General features: G+C 39.6%; 1 protein-coding gene across 1 annotated transcript in view; it reads right to left on the reverse strand.

Moving 5' to 3' along the window:
• Positions 1-22,222, reverse strand: part of CPA6 (carboxypeptidase A6) — a 47,419-nt gene extending 25,197 nt beyond the window's left edge. Inside the window, exons 1-5 of the mRNA XM_032181138.1 lie at positions 22,061-22,222; positions 6,606-6,730; positions 3,198-3,312; positions 2,129-2,230; positions 1,175-1,279 (exon numbers count right to left, since the gene is read on the reverse strand). Of these exons, the coding sequence (XP_032037029.1) occupies positions 1,175-1,279; positions 2,129-2,230; positions 3,198-3,312; positions 6,606-6,730; positions 22,061-22,222 (609 nt within the window). The remainder of the gene's footprint in view (positions 1-1,174; positions 1,280-2,128; positions 2,231-3,197; positions 3,313-6,605; positions 6,731-22,060) is intronic.
• Between the last annotated feature and the right edge of the window lie 4,194 nt (positions 22,223-26,416).

Raw genomic sequence — 26,416 nt, forward strand, 5'->3', positions numbered from 1 at the left:
AATAAATATACACATTATAATTGCACACCACTTTGGAGATCAGCTTCTGGATCTGGTTTAGCCCATCCATCCATCCATCAGCAGCTGTGCTGAGAGGCTCACCTAATTGTAATAGCTTCATTATTTCAGTACTTGCCCTACATGCTGCTGTGACTTTTGGAGGAATTCACATATGGTATCTCAGCTATCTCTGTGGTAATGACAAAGTCTAATATCATTAGGGTGAAAGGCTGATCTCTGAGGTCCCTACCAACCTGGGTTTTTCTGAGATTCTTTTCTATGATTCTAGGGCAATCATGATGCAGAAATTTACTCTCATGAAGTGACTTACGGGGTCAGGATCTTTTTGCTGAATGGAGAGACCCCAGAAAATCAAAGGCAGATAAATAGCATTCTGGAATCATAGTGATGGGGTGGAGCACAAGTGAGAAAATTGTGTTCATAGGAAGGACCTTGCAAATAAAGATTTTTCATCATTTATTTTGTGCAAAATCCTGCAAACATATCATGCATCTGAAATGAATCCCAAATTAGAAGAGATTAAATATTGATACTAAAAAATAAAAATATAAAATCCATTGCACAAGTGGAATGCAAAATTCAAAATCCTTTGATTTCCCTGATCATTTGAAAAATTGCAATATGATTGTTAGATCCCAGATATCAAAGATAAAGGGAGCATAAATCTGATAGGACAGGATCAAAGAAAGATTGGAGGAACCATATGATAGATATATAGATAATATGAAAACCATGATTTTAGGTGAAATTTGTATACAATTTTAGCTTTCAATTCCTATAGAATTACACAAAAGAGAAAGGTCTTTCTTCATTCATGTCCTTAAAGCAAAGATATCGCTGATCTGATCTAAAGCAGTACACACTGGCACTGATTTACCTGGACAATTACCAGAGTTAAAATCTCCACATATTTAGGTCTTGGAATAAAATCCTACTTCGTATCTCTGCCAATATGTGTCTGGCATATTTTTGTCCTGTGCCTCGCTGCGTCTGGCTGTCGTTATCAGCTTCGTTTACCGAGCACTTAGTGTTCCACAAATATATATATATAAAAGCAGTAAAATAGCTAGTTATGGTTCTTAATAGTAATGTACTAGATGAAATGTTTATTAAGCTGAAGGAGCCACATTGCTCTAAATGACTGAATACTTACTTCTTTCACGAACCACTGGCAAAAGGCAGGGCCAATCCACTCTCTAGCATGAATCCCACAGTCTATCCAGACAGCTTTCTTGTAAGGTCGTGCTCTTTTACCTAGCTTGAAGTGTGAATATTCATAGACATATCAATTGCTCTCATGATGTTGGTGAGACACAGTAATGAGAAAATAATAGGCTATTTGAAACACTGAACCATTTTGAATTTCCTTGTATTGGGAACACAAACAGACTGTTTACAAAGGGAAATTATATGCTGGTATGGCCAAAATAATGAACCTGATATATGGAAAAAAATTACAGGAAAAGTGAGATCTGTCAATTCCTTTTTTATGAGTAATGGAGTCCTTAACTATCACATAGAGCAGGGTGAGGAAAAACAATGCTATAGGAATAGCTTGATACAGAATCAAATTTTAGGAACTTGTCAACAGTGGATGAAAAGAAAGTACATTGAAATTAAACTTTTTTGTGCCTTGTTGTAACCTTCTAATTCTGTGGTCCTAATAGTGTGCACTGAGAACACACAGTCATGGATTTTTGTCAATAGCTAAATAGGATGCGTGTGTGGCACATGCTGAGAAGGGATCCAGAGGGATCCTCTGGGATCCTTCTCTGGCAGAATTTCTTTACAGGTTGGCTGCAAAATTTTCCAAGTCCCTTAAATCCAAATCCTGCTAATTGTACTGCTGTGTGCTATCTGCATGTGTATCAACCCAATTAAAAAGGGTTTGGCATTTAGTTCTCCAGCTTTTTTTTTTTTTTTTTTTTTTTTTTTTTTTCATTAAGGGTGACATTCAGAATGATACTTAGGTCTTAGTAACTCTTTAGGAAACATTGATAACCTGGATCTCTGATAACCTGCATCTCTGGTGCACATAGCATAATATAAGTAACTGTCTGCCACCAATTCCAGATTTTAGTTTGATTAATGACTATTTAATCTTTACCTTGAGTACAAACAGTGGTCTCCCTTCATAGGATTTTCCAACAGAGAACATATGAACAAGATCTGAATGAGTTTTATTCAGATGATGCATCCAGTCTTGGATCTGCAAATACAGAAATAAATTTGTTGCTTCAGTCTTTGCACTTCATGGTGAAGCAACTGTTATTAATCTCAACTGTCAGTACTCAGTATATTTTTGGATTTTCTTGTCGTTTTTCTTTTTGTGTTGTTTGTTTTGTTTTGCATTTGTTTTCATACTTGAATTACCATGGGTTCTCATAGCTTTATTGCCAGAGGCTGGATGCTGCCTGCAGTTACCTTTTATTTTATTTAATTTTGTTTTTCCAATGTTATTATTGGAATGCATTAGCTGCTGCTATCAAAAATCTGCTGATGAAGCTAATAAGCTGCTCCCTTTAAACAGCAAGAATGGACTAAAGAAAGGAGACCCATAAGTCTGCTCGCCAAGACACAGGATGGCAAACAGGTTCAGTAAGCAAGGAGTACCTCTAGGAACACCTGTAGGATTCAGCACTACTTATATAATTTGTTTATTTGACAGGCATCAGATCTCTTCAAGGTGCAACACCCTGCATGCTCACTCTAGCGACTTCATTTTGGTGCACACCAAAATTCTATGTGCGAATACTGACATCAACAGATTACTCAGCTATCTTTTCTGGACAGTATCCCTTATATATGAATCTGTATTGAAATGTTTTGAGTCTTTGGATGCCTTCTGCAAATACTTAAACTTTTGTTCATATTCCTTACTTAAATGATTCAGTGAGACTAATCACTCAGTGAAATCTCTTACTTACATCCAAATAGAAGACCTATTTTAAGAACAAAACTCAAAACCTGTCAAAGATAGTTACATGTAAATATATGCTTTGAATAAAAATGCATGACAACATATATATTTTAAGAAGGTGCCTATTTTTGAACAAACATTTAGAACATTTCTAAAGATGAGCAAGCAACCATAACTTGTACAGAGGTTGAAATTTCAGTCTCATGAAATGAGGCTGATGTAGCAGATACAAGGTGCAATATGAATTTTCACGTACTTCTTCCAGGGAGTGATATACTTCATAATTATACCCAGGGAGGGACCTTCGATTCCTATATGACTTTAGTCCAGTTTGGTTTTCTATTGCTTTCTGTAGATCTGATATGAGGATCCTAGGTAAAAAAAAAAAGACTTTTGAAAAACTAGTAGAACACACAGGCTAAAGCAGAATGACAATCACATTTGGAAGAAATACAGCGGGAATTAAAACATCCTGATGTTACCTCATCTGTTATATTTTGACAGTACAGTGCTTGAGGCTTATTTGAATATATGCTGTCAACTAAATACTCCAGTTGCTTTGAAATCACACAGTGCCTTCAAAAAACACAATGAGCTTGTTAAGTGAATAAAACAGAATGATGTAAATAATGCAGCCAATGTGAAGAATAAACACTTCCATTTGTTTATGGAGCAGCATTTGTTGTCATCTTTTATAATCCAGTTGTACTATGTGATTATGGATCTTTAAAAATTGGTTTCAAGACCATAAAAAATATTTTTAGGCTTAGAAAAGCACTTTCTCTCAGGAGTATCGTACTGTCATGGAATATTCCATATGTCTATAAGTTGTAGAGGCAAAAAAAAATAAAAATTAAGAATTTGGTGGGTGGCCTTATTCCATTTGAAACACAACAAATGACAAAGAAACATTCTTAAATATGGTTGTTGTTTACATTTATCTACTTTGCAATAGTTGTCTGCTGGTTATTTTAAAATAACTTGGAAAAAACTTGAAACAACACTAAGAGTAACAAATACATGTATACTTGCAAAAAAGTGAGGGTCTTTGCATTAAGAGCAAAAGGTAAGAACAATGGTTCAAGCTGAAAATTTTCCTATTTTATTGCAAAACCAAATAATGATACAAACCTAAAAATATAATATAGAAGATATCTAAAAAGAGTGATTATATCATAGAGGGGGGAGCATCCACCTCCTTCATCACACAGTAGCAGGGGCTGGGAATATCATCCCTGACAACAATAGTGATGCCCCTGTGAAACTGAGGGCAGTGCTGGTATTACTACCTCCTTTTGAATGGAACTTCAAGAGCTCAGCAATGTGTAATCACCACACCACTCATTCATCATTCCTGTAAAACGATGGTCACACTCAACCTTTTAAAGTCTTACAGGCATTAGCTGCAATGATCAGAAAGAGATGGGAAAAAAAATGCATTCACTCAGATCCTAAACGGACTGCGTAGCATATACCTATAAGACAATAGGTCTATATCCACATATAAATCAAAGTAAAGGTTATCTGCATTCTTCAAATGTCTTAGGGAAGTAATTGTATAATTAGGAATTACATTGTTCTACATCAGAAACCTTTATTAAACAAACTAAGGACTTACAGTCTTGACTTGCAAAATGTCATACACTCTAAGACCAGTACAGTAAAGCACTTAAGCCTCTAATTAGATTAAAGCAGTGTTTTTATGCAAATAGTTAGGGCATCTAATATGCTAAAGAAATGCTTACCTGCTGTGCTGAATTCTGATTAGTGTAAGTACCTACCAGGATCATGCTCTGTTTGCTTTCACAATGCTAGATTTAATTTCACAACTCCTGCTTGTCCATGTGTCTGTACTCCAGATGAGGTATGATAATCTTTGTTTATTTTTAAACGACTGTGTACTGTGTGCTTATAGCATCCAAAGGCTCTTCAGTTCCTCAGATGTGAATACAACCTAAATGTCTTTGTTGCCAGAGAACCAACAATCTTGACAGCTTGGTGCAGTAAAGCTTTGTCTGAAGCCTATTTTCATGGCTGCATTGTCCTAAAGTCAAGCACTGGGACAGACAAGCTTCTCTTACAGACAAGGGATGGTCACCCCGCTCATTATTGGGGCTACTTCGTGCTTCCTGTCTTCAGACATTGGCTGTGCATCCCGTCAGCCTTGCTCCAGCTGCTCTCTGACTATACCTGCTGCTCCTCTGATAACAAACCCTCCCAGCTCTTGCTGAGGTACAGATAGATCTCAGTAGGCTTTTCAGGACAAGCACATGCTCATCTGTGACTTTGCAGGGTTTTGCTCCTAAGTGTCCTGATGGCTGGGACAAGTAGACAAGAAGTCCGAAATGGGCAGCAGGTAGATGAAGAGAGGGAGCAAAGAAACAACCTGGCCTTAACAGAATGCTGCCCAGGTTCCTCCTAAGCACACATCTCTTGTGTGCCAAGTGTTACAGAGGTCCTCTGGAAAAAGGATGTAGGGTATTCCAAGTGTTTGCAGCACAATGCAATTTTAGGCAGACTGCAGAGGCCCTAAGCTCTTTCTTAGCTCAGATCGTACCTTTTCATGCCCTGCTTTGCAACCTACATAAAGTTCTTCATGTATAATGAGTATTTATGACACATATAAAGTGGCCTTCTGTCATTTCATTAAGGGTGATAATTATGAGCAGGAACAGCAGCAGGAGTGAATGCAGCTGTTGGGGCACAGTAATTAAGGGACTTTTTTGTTATAAGCACAGGAAAACAATTACAGAAATCACCATCTCCTTTTTAAATCTAAACAACACTGAAGCAGTGTAAAATCCACATGAAAGTAGCTCTGAACTTCAGCTACTGGGCCTGAATAAATAATTTCCTTATGTTTGTTTTTGTATTTTTAGAACAACAAATTAGCAGGAGACCATAGTTGCAATAAAAATGGGATTCTGATAACAGCACATATAATTCACAATATGCTTTGTGCCATTCTCATCTTCGCACTGAGAAATAAGTATTAAAAGCCTCATGTAGGGCTTTATTCATCAGATGCTTGAGAATTCAAATAACTCTTCTTTGAGTATTCATGTACTTAAGCATCTCACTGAAAAGGCTTTAATGACAAGATCATCACTTGTGTCTAATGTAAGTGTATCAAATTGATAAATATCATTTGACAAGTATACTTCAAAACCGTCTGGAATGTTTTCAAGAAACCCTTTAAATGATATCTGATCCTTAACGTGCATTTGTTCCATATGACTTGAATAGGGTCAGTAGGAATGGAGAGTTATAAAACAGAACCAGTATGTTCCTTTATAATTCATGAACTCTTTCCTCCTCATTTACAGCATACTTGTAAACAAGCCTAGCTCCTGCTAAACACAGGGAGAGGCAAAGCAGACTGCAGAATTAGTAATTACCATCCCTCTCTTAACAGATGTGATTTCATATACTTTGAAAACACTTAAACTTGACTCCAAAGGAGGACATTTAATTAAAACTGCCTGCCTGTGGGAGATTTTCTGTTCTCCCATTAAAATGGTTGTTTTCTTCACAATGCCTAGCTGTCTGCCAGTCTAATTGCTACATGGAACATATTTTTAAGTGCACTTGGTGTGGTAGACGCAGACCTGCCTTGGAGGCCAGGTCTCTGGAGAGATGCACAGAATGGGAAGCGCAGGCTTACGTGTACTGGATGTTGGCTTGCTGGAGGAAGGGTAGCAGGCTTCGGGATGTGTTCTGTGGCACTCGCACGTCGGTGACCGTACCTTCGACGATGTGGAAGGTGCTGCTGGGCTGCCACAGGTCCACCTGTAGTGCAGGAACCAACCTGTAATTCATATGCATTCAGTGTAGGTGGGGAAATCCAGGAGATGGCACGCTTGAAGCTATGTAGGCAAACACTGTAGACATGGTATAGACAATAAAACTGTATTGGCTGGTCCAGCTGAATACCTAGGGAAATGGAGTAGATTTTGAGAAAGACTGTGTTCAGTTTACCACAATTCTGGGAGATTTGCTAATGGGAAGAGAGAATGACTTCAGGAATGTGCCCCCTCAAATGGCTTAAAACAAAGGCAACCTCCAACTTCATGCACTTCCTTGGACTACTATACGTTCCCTGTGTATTAGCTTCTGTGGAGTCCATGAGTTTATTTATTTATTTATTTTTAATTTCATGAGGTGTTTTTTATAGTCATTAGGGCAGTAAAAGAAATGAACACTCAGGAGGGGTGGAAACTGTAACTTGCACCTGTGTTGTTTGCAAAGTGTACCATTTTATTTTTGATAATAAATAGATGAGAGTTCAATAACAGAAGGTCATCAGTGTTCTGAAGGAGGCTGTAATCTACCCAGTCATTTTAAATGAAATGACAAAATGGCATGATTAATATAGTGAGATATTCACAATCTTCTAAAAAACATGCTATCTACTAAATGATAGCAAAAATATTTATTGCTATCTGTACTTGAACATACCTAAGGAATGCTTCTTGTTTCTTTTTACTTTCTTTGGTTGCCAAATATGAAATACGCTTGAAAATTTTAGCCCAGAACTTGAATTTTTAAGAAAGTTTCCAAAAGGGAATTGAAACTCAGTGTTCTGTACCCTGTAGCAAATGGTGGTGTACTGCTCAGCCATATCAACAACAGATGTACAGACTCTTAAATGGAGGTGAAAAGAGTTTTTTCTCAACCAGTGCAAGTCCAGTGGCACGAATACAAGTTACCAAATCTCTTCTGATAGCTGCTGGCTAGCAGTAGGAGAACATGGAATGGAGTACCAACAACAACCTCTGTGTAAATACAACAAATGTCTATGTCAAGATCTGCTCACCTTAAAAATATGTTTGTGTACTGAATATAAAGACAATAATTTAGTAGGGACTATCATATATTCACATTTCTTAAAGAGAATTTAATAATTATTAATACATGATAAATATCCTTTGAGGTTTATTGTGATCAGCTGTGCTAGGCTGCACTGATGAAAGTCATGGACACAGCTCTTGAATGTCCCTTTTCTGACTTGTTTTCTAGGTTTCTAAGAAGGTTTTTATAAAGTAGGTTTTAAAAGCTCCTGACTTCTGTGCCACAGAAGCTATTTTGGAAATATCTAACACATCTCAGTCTTGTTATGAACCTTGTTTGAGAAGACAGTACAATCTTGTAACAGAGGTTTAGTTCCAACAGTGTCTCACATGGCTGTAAATAAGAGTAATCTGACTACCAGGAAGGCATCAGATGCTGAACTTGATGCTGCCTCTAAAGCAGTAGTGACTTCAGTCCAGTTAATCCAATTAAATATTTGCTGCATTGGAAGTAGAAAATGCAAGCACAGGGGCAGCATTCCTGCCAAAACCACTCTTTGTTTCATGCTGCCACAATATGGTCTGGAGATCCACGTGACAGTGGTGGGTAGGCACAGCATCTTTTGAAGTCTAACACCAGGACTGGCAAAGTTCATGAGGCTTGTGAAGCTGACAGCAGCTATGGCAGATGGTCAGTAGCAACTGAACTCATGAATTAAATGGTGCTAAATGCAGCTTATAAATAAACATCCTCTCACTGTGCTAACACCTTACGTTTGTTAGTTTATCTGTCTTTCGTATTTTGATTAATTATAGTCATCCAGTGAAATTCCCCCCTAATTCAATGAGGTTGATTTCACACATGGTTAATTAGGAATATGTATGTGACTTTTAAGATTTATGCCTAAAAATACACAGCACAAAGGGTAACTTCATTGCTCTTGGACTAACAGCATATCAGTCAGCTCAGCATGAGACATCCTTATAAAAATAACAACAAATTGTTACATACAAGCTAAGTGCAACTGAAGCATCTCCTAATACCTACGCATACAAAATAGGATATAAAAGTTGCAAATATTATGAAAAAAAAAATCACAACTGAGGTACACCTGAAACTTGTCTTTGTTCTTGATAGTTGTTCAGGATTTATTTTGGTGAATTTGTTCAGTATCATGGAGAGGATAATCCAACATTCACCAACATGATATTGGTTACAACATCAGGGAGCTTTTCATTTCTAAGATGTTCTAGCTATCCCTTACACTACTGGCTGCGAGGAAATAGCAAAAGAACCAATCTTTTAAAGGATGAAATCAGCAGTCTATTGCACACCAGGAACTGTTGGCAAAAATACAGTATTTCACTACTGGCATTGTAATGGAAGTGAGACAAAGAAATTCCATTTTTAGAATGCAACCCAGTTCCCTATTTGGATAGTGTGGTTTCATTTGATTCCACTTTTTATCCCTTGCAATGTAAACAATGCATTGAGTGCTCATCTGGGAGATGTTACCTGTGCTGTTCAGAGCAGCATTTGCTCTATAAAGCATGTAACAAGAAACACATTTCTTCAACTTATTTATATTGCAGCTTCCAGCTTGGCCTTTGCATGGTGTAGAGACACAAAAACAAACAGAAGATGGATTTAAGAGTAGGCATGTTTGGACTGAGCATATCCCATCATCCTTTACTCACTGTCAGTTTTAGGAGACCTCATCATTGCATCTCCAGTGGATACTGAGGGCTCCTTCGGAGTCATCGCTCTTCTTTCAGCATCACTCCTCCAGCAAGTGTGCCTTGGATTTCCATGCTGTGCTTCACTGGCTAGCAAGTGGTGTTCTTCTGTTCTCACTATCTTTGATGGTGTATTGTTGTCCCCACACATCACACATTACCTTTTGAACAGTGTTATGGATGGTGTACCAGTCAGTACCAAAGCACATTTATTCGTTGTTTGGGTTGTAAGATTCACTAGGTGGTAGGAAGATTCTCCAGCAACCTTATCGCACTCTACAGGTACCTTAAATGAGGCTGTAGCAAGGTGGGGGTTGGTCTGTTCTCCCATGTACCTGGTGACAGGACAAGGGGGAATGGGCTAAAGTTGCGCCAGGGGAGTTTTAGGTTGGATGTTAGGAAGAACTTCTTTACTGAAAGGATTGTTAGGCACTGGAATGGGCTGCCCAGGGAAGTGGTGGAGTCACCCTCCCTGGAGGTCTTTAAAAAACATTTAGATTTAGAGCTTAGTGATATGGCTTAGTGGAGGACTTGTTAGTGTTAGGTCAGAGGTTAGACTAGGTGATCTTGAAGGTCTCTTCCAACCTAGATGATTCTGTGATTCTGTGAATTACAGGACAAGCAGATGCAGTAATCCTACTGAACTTCCTGAACACATAGCCAAAAAATTGAATTACAAAATGTACCCAGTATGTTGAGGCTAGAGGAAAAGAGATACACTTTAGTGTCTGTAAACCTAAATATTCTAGTTTCATTTGACTGGGCCTTCCAGTACTGTTTCCTTTGCAAGTCCTTTCCTATATGTGATGCACAAGAGTTGCTTTTAGGGGGTCATGGGATGTTTTAGGCCTCTGGACAATAAGCAGAACACGGGCAGGATTTTTCAGCAGGCTCAGGCTTGGGACCAATAATTCAGCACCTGCTGCTGCACTGAGGTGTGACTCTGGGTGCCTGTACCTGGGGTCAGTGGTGACTCCACAGATACCCACTGAGTGATCTTTCACAGAATCTCACTGGAGGCATGAATGTTGCTTTCTGCACAAGAAATGTTTCTGTGAAAAGCACAGAGAGAAATACCTTTTCCAAGAGGTTTTAATCACAGAATCACAGAATTTCTAGGTTGGAAGAGACCTCAAGATCATCGAGTCCAACCTCTGACCTAACACTAACAGTCCCCACTAAACCATATCCCTAAGCTCTACATCTAAACGTCTTTTGAAGACTTCCAGGGATGGTGACTCCACCACTTCCTGGGCAGCCTGTTCCAATGCCTAACAACCCTTTCAGTGAAGAAGTTCTTCCTAACATCTAACCTAAAACTCCCCTGGACCAACTTTAGCCCATTCCCCCTTGTCCTGTCACCAGGCACATGGGAGAACAGGCCAACCCCCACCTCACTACAGCCTCCTTTAAGGTATCTGTAAAGAGCAATAATGTCGCCCCTGAGCCTCATCTTCTCCAGGCTGAACAAGCCCAGCTCCCTCAGCCACTCCTCATAGGACTTGTTCTCCAGGCCCCTCACCAGCTTCGTTGCCCTTCTCTGCACCCGCTCAAGCACCTCAATGTCCTTCTTGTAGCGAGGGGCCCAAAACTGAACACAGTACTCGAGGTGCGGCCTCACCAGAGCCGAGTACAGGGGGACGATCACCTCCCTAGCCCTGCTGGTCACACTGTTTCTGATACAAGCCAGGATGCCGTTGGCCTTCTTGGCCACCTGAGCACACTGCTGGCTCATATTCAGCCGACTATCCACCATCACTCCCAGGTCCTTCTCTGCCTGGCAGCTCTCCAACCACTCATCTCCCAGCCTGTAGCTCTGCTTGGGGTTATTGCGCCCCAGGTGCAGGACCTGGCACTTGGCCTTGTTGAACTTCATGCAGTTGACCTCAGCCCATCGGTGCAGCCTATCCAGATCCTCCTGCAGAGCTTTCCTACCCTCGAGCAGATCGACACATGCGCATAGCTTGGTGTCATCTGTGAACTTACTGAGGGTGCACTCGATGCCCTCGTCCAGATCATCGATGAAGATATTAAAGAGGACCGGCCCCAGCACTGAGCCCTGGGGAATGCCACTAGTGACTGGCCTCCAACTGGACTTGGCTCCATTCACCACGACTCTTTGGGCCCGGCTATCCAGCCAGTTTCTAACCCAATGAAGCGTGCGCCAGTCCAAGTCAAGAGCAGCCAGTTTCTTGAGGAGAATGCTGTGGGAGACGGTGTCAAAAGCCTTGCTGAAGTCAAGGTAGACCACATCCACAGCCTTTCCCTCGTCCACCCAGCGCATCACTTTGTCATAGAAGGAGATCAGGTTCGTCAAGCAGGATCTGCCTTTCATAAACCCATGCTGACTGGGCCTGATCGCCTGCTTGCCCTGCAAGTGCTGCATGATGACTCTCAGGAGGATCTGCTCCATGAGCTTCCCTGGCACTGAGGTCAAACTGACAGGCCTGTAGTTTCCCGGGTCTGCCCTCCGGCCCTTCTTGTAGATGGGCGTCACGTTTGCTAGCCGCCAGTCAACTGGGATGTTTTAAACATGTGGATGAAGAAGTTGTAAGAGATTATTAATTATTACTACATAATAAATATCCTTTTCTAACCTCACATCCCTTTTTCAACCTTGCTCATCCCATAAAGGTCCCTGGGATTCAGTCTGTGCTTAGGAAAGCAGATACTCTTTGGGTTTCATATAGGTCTTTCTCTTTAACATGAGGTGCTAAAGAGAGCTGAAGGGTGTAAATGTATTTGCTTTTACCTGGACAATTTCCAAACTACAGCAAAAATGAACTCATTCATCATATTTCTAGCTTTATGTCAACGCATGACAATGAAAAATCAACACAAGGCAAAGGGACAAATATTTAAAAAATATTCAGGTGCTGAGCTAAAAGGATTTAGAATTTCTTCAAATATTAAAATTATGTAAATAAATTTCAAATAAAACAAACATTTCCTTGGCATAATCCTACGTATCACAAATGGTGTACACAAATCTTTGTTGCCCTGCTGAGAAAGAAACCAGAGCAGGGTGCTTTTTCTTCATTACTTCCAGGTTTTCCTCCAACTAGTTTTGCACCTGTGGAAAGAGGTTGCATGAAGAAAGCAGTCTCCTTGCTCTTCCCCAGGAATGCACTTATAACTGCATAAATCCCATGCTCCCTTTTTTCTTTAAGTCATTGAAAGCATTCCGCAGCTTCTTATACAGCATTTAGTATAATAAAAGTAGTATAAAGTACTATGTGATACAAAATAATATAATACAAAGCTCATGTTTTGTATTTAAAGACATTTTCTTGGACAGTAGCCTCCAGTTGTTCTTCAGTACATGTTCATAAATGGCTGTTTAATTTCTTCTTTCATTTAGCATGTATGGACAATGCTTAGTGCTCTCATCATCCATGATCATGTGTAGAGCCAAAGAGCTGATGCTTGTCATTGAAACTAGCTAGCATAAATCTGCCATGATTTTCATCTGCTATTTAGACAAAAGCATTTACATGATTTATCAGTGTTATATCTCACAAGAAAAAGTAATTTTGTTACATTTCTATTATTATCATTATTTAATATCTGTACATTATTTTGTATTTATTGAGTTGTATACCACAACGTACGTGTGAAAGCTGGCCTTGCCCTTAACATCACTATGAAAATGGACTCTAGTTTCTGATTCCTTTGAGAAATGCTGTCAGCTGTAAAGTTCAGGATATAATTATTGTTATGATGCCATCAGCTGAAATGGCTTGGCATTTCTGAGCCTCTTGTAAGAGCGAACTTGTAGCCAGTAGTGCAAACAGTAATGCTCTTTGCTCATGGCTCTAACAGCATGTTGTGTGCTCTGTCAGGATGTACAGGTTTTGGATTTACATCTGTATGTTCATGTACAGACATATAAACACCCTAAACAGTGCTGAAACTCATTAGATATGTTTTAAGTTACAAATACTACGTTAGAATACAGAGAATAGAAGTAGAAACTGCTCTAGCCTCAAAAATGTTGTCAGAAGTTTGACTATCAAAGCTTCATCATGTAACACATAAGATATAGTCACATATACATATACAAACACCCCTCGCATGAACACATGTAGTATGCAACAGAATGACATTTTAAACTTCTTTTGGTACATTTGCAAAGAAGGAAGGAAAGAAGGATTAATCCTTTGGACTCTGACATGGGTAGATAATTATAGCTGTGTTGTAACTCACCTGGAAAAAGTACAACTACTCCTCTGTAATGTGTTCACCACTGCAAATATTTTCAGGATCAGGAATGATTTCATCTTCACTTACTCCTGCCAATTGATGAACTTAACTGCTAGTTCTGGTTGCAAATCTTCAGTTTCCCTTGAAGTGCAGCAAAATGGTCCAGCCACAAATAAGCATGAGATTCCCTGTGCTTTCTAGAAGGATTTACAGGTTAGTCCTAGTTGCTGGTGCAAAGTAATATAAGTTTCTGATTTAGCACACTAGACATTTAATTGGCTCTAACTTTTCAGTATTTATTTGCTTTTGAGTGAGGCTGGAAAAAATAATTGTGCCAATAAATTGGGATTGATTCACTGGATTGCAGCAGTCATAATACTGGCAGTAATAGACTGGGAACAATGCACAGCTTGAGGTTTTGAGTTTTGCAGATCTTTGTGAAACTACAACACAGTAATGATCTTGCTACTCCATTTACACTGATATAATTTTACCCAGGACTCTACACTGCATAAAAGAACTTGTTGGTTGTTCCTCAAGAGAGCCACCGAGCAAGGACTCAGGACACAATTATATGGTAATTGAATATCCATTCTTACAAGTATAGATGCTACCGGGCTAAGTAGATTTGAAAGATGTGAAGCAGTCTTTAGCAGACTCATAAAAATAAACAAACAAAGCAACCTAAACTCCATTTCATTTCTTAATAAACTATTTTTGGCTTGGTTAATTTGTAGCTGTTGCTGCACTGCATGAGAAATGGAGTCTGGGTCTGCTCCTGCTGAAGCGATGTGAGTTGTGCTGATGACTTTGTTGAACTTGGACTCAGGCTTCCTCAGCAGTTAGAGAAGAAGATTTCTCCCATCTCAGAAAGCCTAGGCTTTCTGTGTCTTATAAGAACAGCACACTATTTATACCTGGGATCTTCTGTTTTATCTTGAATCTTCTACTAAAGTTTTCCTGGAACAATATTTTCCTTCTGAGCCTAGAAAGTAGTTTTCTAGACACTTGTTCTGAAATATTGATGCTTAACCTCTGCTGTCACGTGACATTCTCTCTGTATCTGAAATTTTCTGCCCATATCTGACCACTGTATGAGTAAGAATAAAATTTGGACTGATAACTAAAGCATCTGGCTATATAGATATAAGATGAGTATAATATGTCCATAGTAAAATGCACACAGCCCTGGCTACTGAGCTGATTGTGTCCTTCTGCAAAGTAGGAATAGCTCTATTTAGGCTGCCAGGCTTTCTTCCTGCATTTTCAGATGGACTTTTGTTCTCTAAAGCCTTTTTCAGTGTTTGCCTTTGGAGCTGTAAACTATCAGATTTATAGCCAACTGATCCTTTTGCCCTATAAGATATTTTCTGATTCCCTGAACTGCAATGACAGGATCAATTCAGGGATTACAATGGATAAGCAGCTGCTGTAGAGGCTAGAAAACAATCAAAAGGGAATGGAGCTGTGGCTTCAAGGCCTGCTAGGCTGGCTCCTCCCAAAGTTAAAGTGCCTGGCTGTGCCCAGGAATTTCTTTTGTAAAAACTACTGAAGAATGAGTGGTCTGACTCTATTATGCCAGCAATGTTCACAGAGCAGTAGCTTCTTTGCTACCTATACAAACAACCCTGATTCCAGGCAGACATATGTGATAAAAAGTGCTTGTAGACCACCGATGGAGTAGAAGTTATCAGTCACGGCTTGAATGAAGTGGAGCTTCAAAAATAATGCTTACAAAGGAAAATTCCTGAGCAGATAAATGAAATCTGCAGGGTCTGAGAACCTGAGCAAATCCCAGTTTCTTTGCAAAGCATTTTGGAATGTGACATTTGTTTCTGTCAGTCAAGTCCAGCAGAATTAAAACCATGAAAGGGCTCATAAATTAGCAACAGGCTTCTGAAGTTGTCTCCTAAGCAAGAAAGAACAAATGACGATAGCCAACCACTGGAGAGGGATGTGAGACAGAGGGACAATGGATGGACAAGAGGAGTCCTGAGGGACAGAGAGTGGGCAGTTGTCACTGTGGTACTCTTGCCATGAGTATTTCTTTTTATTTATTATACTGTAACAATTTTCAAATGATTAGGGTGAAAAGAATGAACCTAAAAAAAAGTACTTCTGGGTCAGGAATAAAATTTTGTTACGTATCTACAGAAAGAAATAGTATATATAGGAGAAAAGGGCTGCAGCAGAGCACCTAGGATTTTAGATCAGCACCTACGAATGCATCAGAGCAGCAGTCAATAAAGAAACCATGAGAGTGATCAGCAACTAGAAAGATAAAGAACTCCATGAGTATGCACTTGAATTATTAAAGAATTTGCTGCATTTTAGTCTGTCACAACCATATGCAAACCAGTCTTAACCTTTGCAATGTTCTTGCCATGAAAGTTGGAGGAGGAGCTCCACCACCATTTACCCCTGCCATACTCACCGCCCTATCTGCTCCAGTGGTCTCTGGCACAGGGACTGTGCAAAAGGTGTTCAAGGGTGTGGGGTAGTGCTGGTGATGGGAAACATAGTTACCAGGCTCTTATTTTTCTTCCCCAGAGAGACTGAAAGAAGCTTGACATAGGAACAGGCCAGAGACGAGAGGTACTGCTGACTGATGGCATCTTGCCCTTGTGCAAAGCAGTGGCTCCCAGCTGCCACTGCTTTATAACTGAGTGACAACCAGAAATCAGGACCTTTTGCCTCAAAAGAGAGCAGGGGTCTCCCCACCTGCTTCATGTCTTTTGACCTCAGACACGTCCTGTCTTAAGAAGCAGTTGCAGATGCAGCAGTGCATGAGGTGTAAGAGCTCGGTGAGAGCCTGTTCTGGAGGGATGGTGGTGCTGTGGCTGCATCTGGGGGCTGCAGGGGACCCAGCCATGCCTGGCTGGGGCACAGCCACCTCCTGCTGCTTTGCAAGCTGCTGGTGGCCAGCCTGACTCAGTACATCTGGCCTGCCTTTGTGCTTGGTTACTGTGGATGAGTTTATTTGTTGAATGCAGGTGAGTTTAAGCAACTTTGCAGGACGCACAGCAAACAAATTTTCTACTGTAAGGTTGACTGCTTTTAATGGCAGCTCAGGTCTACAAGTTGTGATCATCCTATTGGGGAAAAAAAGCAATGTTTTGTCACCTACAAGTTAATTGAACTGGCCAATGAAGGCATCAATTTATAATAATGATTAATAACAAAGCACTGTGGGCAATGGAGCTACAGACCAAAACTAATTTGTGGAAATTACTCAGCAAGTGATTATGACTAATGTGATTTGCCTTTGGGCAATTCATGAACCAAAAGTTAAATGTGTGGAATGAAACATTCATTATCCATTATTCACTCAGTATAGACAATGGCATTTTTACTGTAGCAGAGCCTATACACTCCAGGCAAGTTTAAGGGATTTATTATAGTAAGCATTATACGGATTTATTTTTTTTTAAAGAGGCAAATATCCATCCTAAGGAGCTCCAGATGCTAAGTTTAAAAAGTCTAAAGGGGCTACACCATCTGTAAATGTGTATGAGTTAGCCTTATAGTTCAAGTATTGGTGGCAGAGCAGTCCTGTTTGAGATCTGAAGGATTTCACATGGACTGAAGTCCTTGAGTATTCTTCCAGCTTCTGTGAGTTTTGTCACTGACACTGTGGCTAGACTGTCACTGCTGCCCACGTTAATTAGTGGGGGAATATTTTAAGATACTGTAAACACATTAAGACATACGGCCAATTCCAAGATCATCCTCCAAGGAAGTCTCAGTGCAGGTTTCTATAAATGCATATTGAAGAAAGTACTCCTTTTGTGCCTGATCCTCTTCCCAAAAGTGATGGACCTTGCAGCCTGCTGACTTTGACAGCACTGGATGCAGCATGGCAGAAGGCAAGGCTCTCCCCACTTCCTTCCTCACCTCCCTGATGTTTCTTTTTTTTTCCCCAAACCAGGTGAGGCAAACAACAGATAGTTGCTGTTGGATAGATAAATCCTTCTAGAAGGCAGCAAATCAATACTTTTCCCATGCTCTCCTACATTTTCTAAAATGTCATCTGGCATGGATTTTTCTTAAGCAAGTCTGTCAACAGTGGCACACTTCATATTATTATTAAGAAATACAGAACCTGTAGAAGTGGAGGAGGTATTTGTACACAGAAAGAAAGAAGCTAGAGCAGACTTCATATGACAAAATTTTCTCCAGGAAATATCCGTGGTAAGGACACTTATTAATAGGCAGATAAAGCAAAATGAGTGAAAAGATACATTAATCACTCTTGTAAATGCCTGTTTATTTTCTACATGATTGTTTTCACTTTGTCCAAGTCAGCAGGCTCTAAGGAGTAGGTAGCTTTGCATTTGATTTATTGTCTGCCTGACACTGAAACACACTGCTTGTCATAGTACGATCAGAGTACTTTTCAGTGGCTTCATGATTAAGTCCTTCAGGAGGATATGCTCATGTGAGCTGGACAGAGATGAGTTTTTCTTTTAATTATTTAGGTTATGAAAGACATGCTAGAGACAAACGCTAAGTGACTCTGCTTAGCTCTGCTTAAAGCTCTGCTTAAAATCTACTAATGTAGATTTTAAAGGCAGTGGGAAACAGCTGAGTAAGCACAGAATAGCACAAGTCTATAATCGAACTCCCCCCACAAAACACAGCAAGGAGGGAGCCTGAGGAAGGAGGGGTTGTCTCCTCTTTCCCTTACCAGACCAAAGAGCAATCCAACAGTAGCTGCAGCAGTGTGGTCATCACATGACACTCAGGGCATGCTGCTTCTGCTTTTTCACATGGTCAATAACACCCTTCTGTGAAGATCAGAAGTTAGGGATATATAACTCTGGGTAGTGTGGTCTTATGGTCACAGTGTCATCCTAGGATTTTGGAGGAATGGAGGTCCAGGTCCCAGCTCTATCACTGATTAACACTGTAGTCCTAAGTGATTTTCTGTATGTCATGACTCAGTGCTGATCAGGGGACAGATAGTTTGTTGTATGCAAAGAAATCCTGGAACAAGAATGTGGGGACTAACCTTGACATTAGTATAGAGTTTAACTTTTTTTGGTACCTTTTAAAAATACATTGCCTCTAATACACCAGCTTGCCAGGGTACAGAAATGTTTGTCTAAATTTAAACCAAGTGCAGGAATCCTTCTCAATGAGAATACTGAAAGTGGTGTAACTTTCATTTTCACTGGCTTCTCTTTTCTTTTATTCCTGTCAGTGGGGGAGAATACTATCACTCCATATCATAATTCAGGTTCAGTTAAATTTTTAAATTGCTTTAAATAAAATATTAAGATTCTTCAATAAACTAAATACTTGCAGTTATTCCCCAAATACTATCTCTTACAAAGAAAAAAGAGGAATTGTTGCTATTTGATCATTATTTAGGTACAAATCTGTTATGTCTTGAAGGACACAGAGCATGTCAGTAACATGATAGGTTGGTACTAATTTACTGCTGAAATCAAAATGCATTCAAAGGAGATGGGTTTTAAACTTGTTCTGGTTTCCAGACTCTAAAATATAAAAATCCAAGGCCCAGTACCCTGTAATTATAGCAATTCATATATCTGCCATGACTCCTCCTGTTCATCCCTCAGTTGTTAGTCAGGCAGACTGTGTTATGACTGTCAGTGCTTTGTTTGCAGCTTATTTTGCACTATTGGTGATTTTTGTATGTGTGTGTTTGCATTTCACTGTCTTCTATTTTCTTCTGAGCACATTATCAGCATCGTGCTTCAAGGCTCATGTTTAAAACATGGAAGGTAAGCCCACTTACTTAGTTCAGTTTCCAACTCTGGAAATCTGGGAATCGGGAGAAGGATAGGGGAGAGTCCTATGGAGATATGAGACACTGCACAACTCCACATACATGATTCTTCAGAGGCACTGATGACTTGCAGTCACTACTAACTTCTGCTGGTATTGTGAATACTTGGCACTTCTAACAAGTGCCATTTATCTATTACTTTATGAGGAGATAACTTCAGATTGTTTTTCTGGGGGTGAAAGGTAATAATAAGTTAATGTTAAACACATCCATTGCTTGTTAGGACCTCTGGTGTCTCTTTCTGACCCCCTGTAGATGAGAAGTGAAGCAGCTGCAGATGGGACAGCCCTAAGACTTGAAAAGCAGCCAAACCCAGCCTCTGTTCATGAGACTGGGTGTCAATACTTTCTTGTTTTGAATCTTCCCTTCAGCTCACTACTTCAATAAAATCAATCACTTTCTAATTAACTAGTCAGATTCCGATGCATGTTGCCAAAATGTTATTATCCTCTTCTCAGAGTTATAGCATGCAATTATTTATTCAAGTTTCTGCTGCTCCCACTTTGATGGAATTGGGTGAAGGAATCGCTTTTTGGGAGCCTAAGGGAGCTCTGTAATGAGAAACAGTTGCAGGAAGGTGAGCAACCCTTTTGCTTTGCAGGGTTTGCAATATGAGGAGAAAGGAAAAAACATATGTGCTCCCTCTATATGTTCCAGCATCCACAGGGAAGAAATTAATGAAAAAAACAGCTTCCACATGTATTTCTTGGGTTTATAGATAGATTTTTTTTTCCTAATTGTGAGTGAAATGATTATCCTTTTTGGGGTATTACTGTAACATTTGCAGTTGAGGGTCAGGCCCAAAGTCTCCCTGAGACATTAGGAAGCACTGCAGAAATAAATGTAAGACAATATTCTTTAAGAAACTTGGTCATTACAGTGCAAAGCTCAAATAAGACATAGGATTGAAACATACCCTCTGCTGAACATTGTGAGAAACAAAGGTGTGTTTTTGCAGTAAAATGTGAGATTTATCTTGTAACATGTGAATGTCTTGAGAGTAGCATTCACAAAAGTTAGCATCCTGAGTGGGGAACTAAGTGAACACAGCACTAAGAAATGTAGAGGTGATGGAGAGCACTTCAACCTACCTGCTTAAAGCTGGTGAGGCATCACGCCATGCCTGCTGGAGCACTCTCAGCAGTGAGCCTTCTCCTGGGGTGGGTGACCTAAGGTAGTTCTGCTCACTTTCTTAAAGAACAGTAGCAAGAAAGCTTCATCATAACCAACAGATGGAATGCTTCTCAGCAAAGATGTTAAAGCTCTGCTATCTTCGTTTTGTTTGATTTGGTATGCAGACTGAGATTTGATTTGCTTGTATCCTAGATGTTAACTACTGGAGTATAAAATTACATGCACCTTCATTCTTTGCCTCAGTGAGAACACAATCATTTACACGAGGCTTCAGAAAGAGAGACCGAGAGATTCATTGCAGACTGCTGAATAGTTTGCTGGAAGTTGAAGGCAGTGAGCAGCACAGAGGTTTGTGCGTGCTCCCAGCACTTTGGTACTGCTGGTGTGACACAAAACTGTACATCCCAGGACTGCCAAACTTACCTAAGTGTTCCATTGGTTGTGTTCATGCAGCTCTTGTCAGCCAGACACAAACATAGGCTTGAGTTCACTGTGCCAAATTACTCAGCTTGTTGTGTCTGTGCTGCCTGTGAAGCTGCACAAACTTCTTTACCTTCACAAGTACAGGAAAAAGTCAACCATTGCCCTTAAGGCAGAGCATGAGCCAACACAGGTGAATAGCAGAGCCTGGGACTTGTGTTCAGCACCTGGAACAAACTCAGCATAGTGATCAGATTGCTACTTCCCTGGCTCTGCTTTGGTTAGTCTGCATTTTGAAGACCATTAACGAGGTTTGTGCCTCCCCTGGTGCCTAAGCTCAGTGCCTGTGCATGAAGCAATCCTTGCTGTGCTATTGCAGGGGTCTGGTGCTGTGCTTGCGGGTGGTCTCCTTTCTCCTCTGATAATGGGCCAGACTGCTGTGGAAAGAGTGCCTGTGCCTCTGGTAGCTGTGTCAGCAAAGCAGAGCACTGCAGAGCATTCCTGTGCTGTGCTACTACCATGGCATCAGGTAGGATCTTGCTCCATTAAGTTTCATTTATATCTGCTGGAAAATGCTATGGAAAAAAGTGTTTGGCTTGCCAGTGAGTCTTATGGACACTCTCATTTGTCTCTTGAGATTCTCAGACTAAAGCCACCTACTTTTACCTTTTCCTGTGTGTGCTCATATCTTGAATTAACTCAGTGTTTTAAGTAAAATAATCAGCTGGATAATGAAGCATGCAATTGTGTATGCTGGCAAGAAGTGAGAGAGCAAAAGGAGCAAATTTGCAAGCGTGGCACCTTTATTATTTTAAGGCAGTAAATGTTTCCTGTTAAAATTGCCAGGCCTGATGAATCTAATTCCTATGCCATTTTATTGGGAAATTAGGAATTTAATGGGCAAAGGCTGTTTTCCAGAGTATTAAACAGCTTGGAGTAAAATGACAAATGAAAGACATTTAACTCACTTCAGTTTTCAACAAAGTTCGGAAAAAGAAGAATGAAAATAATCAAACTCACCTTAAGCCTGTTAAATGCAGCCTTCAGGATCTGCGTTTCCCTCTCATTCTCAGGAACAACTCGTATGACTTTATCACTGCCAATAACAGAACATTGAATTGGCACTTTAAGGGTCCACACAGCAGCACAATGTAGCAGTAAATAGGTTGAGATAGCTACCATGCTTGTGCTCTATCTCAGCAGCAGCAAAATGCAGCTGAACTGGAGCTATGCTTCTAAACCTCCCTGGATTATGGACTTCCACAGAAGTGATTTGCCCTTTACAGAGAAAAGTGTTGGCTCTCCCCTCCATTTCTGCGTAATTACTTTTATTCATTGCTTCTAACAACTGTTCAAGCAATCTTCAGTACAGAAAGTCTGCCTCGAATCAAAACAATATTCTTCTTTCAGAAATATAAAATATGTTTTTGAGGGCAAGATTGGCCCTCAAACCTACAAAACCTACTTTTGTAAGTTTGAAAGGCTCTGAAGGTGGTGGTGGTCTCATGCTTTAAAGAGAGAGGGCTTGACTTTAGAAGACAGGAGGCATTCATATCAAGGACATACCCTTTGCTTTAACCATTAAAGCTTGCACAAATTTTTATCATATAAGTAGCTACTCATACATGCTTAGAAAGTTCCAGATAATAGCAGCTCATTTTATGCACTTTCTTTAGCAGATCTCAATGAACATAAATTTGCAAACAGGAAAAAAGAAACTGAATAGCTCCATTCAATGACCACCATCCATCTCGTGGAACTTGGGGAGGCTGCAGACTGCAGAAAATACAAGGTATGATCTTGTAACTAAAAGAGCCATACACAAAATATGGCCAATACTAATTCTGGCATTTTCCTACCTTTTAAGACTTTGACTTCAGACTTCTGACATTCAGTACTTCTCTTCCAAGAGCCAATGGAAGTCATGTGCATCTTTATTTATACATTTCTGTCCCCTAGCCAGAATTCCCTTAACTTTTCTTTTCTTTTTTTTTTTTTTTTAACTCCAATTTCCTCATTGTTTGGGAATTTTATGCTGTAGAATTTCCCTTGATATTGAGAAGAAGCTTGTCCCTAAAATATACTGTGAACTCTTACCTTCCTGATACTTCTGAGTCTGCTCAGAAGATACTTGCCTAACTAGAAGCAACACTGGTGAGTGTGCCTTCACCTGCCTCCCTGTCTTAGGAAGGCTCCCAGTCTGCCTCCATTTCTCAGGAAGCAGGCACCAGATCTCTCCTTCGGTACACTGTGGCTGAAGACCTTGTAGGACCCCTCCTTGTTGCAAGAATTCTTAAGTCATTCACAGGTAAACATCAAATATTGTCAATAAGTGGTTCAGAAGAACACACTGGTTCTTGGCTTCATTATTACTAAACACTGAATTCTGGAATGGCTTACTCTGGCCCTTTCTGGTAGTCCTTTTTCCAATCACCTTTATTCTTTTCTCTTTTCTTTCCAATCACCATTTGCTCCAATTCGTTAGATCCTTCTTTCTGTCTGAGCTCTTCAGTTTTGGTTCTCAAACCTGCTGAGTTTTCCATGCAGATGAGTCGCAAGCCCTGAAACTCTTAAGTCTTGCAAAGACTTCATAGGCTTAAAGGTTTTTGTCTAGTTGGACTCTAGGATGTCTCTGCAATAATACCAATGTGTCCAGAGAAGTGGACCTTGGTCCACTCTTCTTGGGTGCTGCTGACCTTACCTGGCAAATTCAATGCCTAAAAAGGAAGATTTCTGGAAGGACCCTTGTTATAATTTGGCAGCTCTAACATTTTTGGGGAAATTACTATGTTTCTGAGACAAGTTGAACCTTCTTTACAGGAACTTACTCAGAAAGTAGTAGGTCCCTTAGAGCAGACAACTACTGTATCTTTTCAAGAAAAATAGATGCTCTTAATTTATAATGCATACAACAGTAATATTTTTCCCATTACTCATTTCTCTCCAGGTATTAAATTAGTGTTAAGAAGAAAATTAGTAAAAAGAAGCAATGATTGCCCAGGATATGTGACGGTGAAGTAACTCGTAACGATTCATTGGAATTTTCTGGAAGGGTTGGGATAACCAACGTATACAGAACAGATTTTAATGAAATAAGTAACCAAACGTGTTACGCATCGGCAATGGAATTTGGAAGAAACGGATATCACTTAGGTATGGTCCTGAATTAATACATGTCACTCTAAACTGTCTTGGATTAGCTCAGCAAATCTGTCATTTCTCGTGTGATGAAAGACCTGGCTTAAAGGGGAAAATATTGGTGCTGTGACAGATTGATCACTTGACACATCATTGGGAAGTGCCTCAGGCTCTGGCTGGGCCTGAACCTAAAGAGCACAAAGAAAACAGTTTATCATACCTGATACTGTTAGTATTTTATGAAAAGATGGTTAAGCCACTGTGATGCGGCAGTTTCATTGTTTATTTATGTAAGCTACAGGAAGACACCAGACTCTTGAAGGCTATCTGCTAATAAATAATAATAAAAAATAAATAAACTCTGTAGGTTAACCAGCTGGTGGGTAATCATTCAAGGTTCAAAAAAGCACAAATATCAGATCCTGCTTTACTCCTGACATCCACCAATCAAAGAGCATGTTCCTAAAGTTATTTTTTTATAGCTTTACCGCTTTTCTAGCTACATTTCAAGATAAAAAATAATCAAATGATTACCTTAAGCTCTATGTTATACCCAGTGAATTTAAGGTAGAGATCTAACAGCCTACCCAGTTTTTAAGTCAGCAACAAAATCTACCAGGTCAGTCCCAGTATCTGGACTAATGTGACCAACAAAGGACAGCTGCACCACAAACATTCAGAACCATCCCTGGTGAGGTCTTCTACCTTCACTCATGTCTAGTGGTTGAGTAGAAAGGAGAAAGTGATCATGTACACATTTAGGAAAGGTTGTCTCATATCATCTTGCCTGCAGACCCATGTCAACACTCTGCTGTTTCATGCAGGAAAAGTTATTTTTTAATCATGCTGTCTCTAATTTTTTTTTTTTTAAAGTCTTTTTTTAAAATTTCTAAACAAATAGCAAGATGGGATATATTTAGCAGAAATTAATATAGAACTTTACATTATCCAGGACAAACTTTTACTTCATCACTAGCAACTAGACTAATGGCATTTAAAGCAAGGATTTAGTGAGATGGTTTGAATTTTCTATAAACACAATTGAAAGCATTCACAAGCAGAAATATGTAAGCTTTATGAATCAATCTGACCAGATGAGACTGGTAAGCAAAGAGTAGAAGCCAGATAGCTGGTGTACCCAGAGACAGCCCTGTGTCTGAGCAAAATAGGTGGCCAGCTGTTGGCTAGCATTGACATGCAATAGCTTTTTTTTTTGCTTTTTTTTTTTTTTTCCCCCCTTTGTTACCCTACTTATATTTTTAAGAACAGCATGAAAAATGACGCATCTCTTTTTGAACCACAGAATATGCTACATGAGTCTGGGGCAGGTGATATTTTCTACCACTGCTGGAGACTAAGCATTATTGGTTTATTTCTTTGGCTGTTTTCATTTACTTCATAGTTTTGCTTATCTATGAACAGAGCAGATGGATTCAATGAAACCATTTCAGAGCACATACACAACTATAGTGATGGAATTAGTCATTCTCTCACATGAAGCTTTCCTGATAAAGTCACATGACATAAATTGTGTTTATGTAAATTCTTCATTTCCATCACAAAAATCCTTCTTATTGTTTTATTTTCCTGACTAATGTGAACCTTAATGAGCTCTCTCATTTCCCATGGAATTCAATAAAAGTATGTTTACAAAGGCTTTACAAATATTTTAAACACAGTTTGAGGAATGACATGTTATAAATCAAATACCTATAGAAAAAAAATAAAAGAAAATAAATCCCTACTTACAAGCATCTCTTTCCTCTACTGCTAGTGATAGAAAAAAGATTATAGTTCTTGAGAACATATTGTTGTAGCTGCTGCACTTAATTGATTCATTGGGTCTTGGGAGTAGAAACAGACAGAAAAGTGTATGTGAGAAGCTACACAATGAAAGCCTCTAGTCAACTCCCAATATGCAATCAACTATCATGTGTGATCAATGATAATTGCATCATCTCTTTTTTTCTGCTAAATTCTTCTGCTAGTCAAAATTTTACAAAATATTCAAACTTTTATTTTAGTTAATGGGATAGAGACTTTCAACCATGGATTCAGTACTGTTACAAAACCCACTTTAATAAGGTTGGGGTCCTTCCTGGGACCTGATAGGAATATCTGGAAAGAGAACTTAATGAATCTTCCCAAACCCTCCTGGATAGTTTTCTTTATTGGCACAGATGCTGATTCAAACAGAAGAGAGCACCATTTATATTTTCTATATAGCATTATGTTTAG

Source organism: Aythya fuligula, chromosome 2 (assembly GCF_009819795.1).
Source record: "Aythya fuligula isolate bAytFul2 chromosome 2, bAytFul2.pri, whole genome shotgun sequence".
Lineage (NCBI taxonomy): Eukaryota > Metazoa > Chordata > Aves > Anseriformes > Anatidae > Aythya > Aythya fuligula.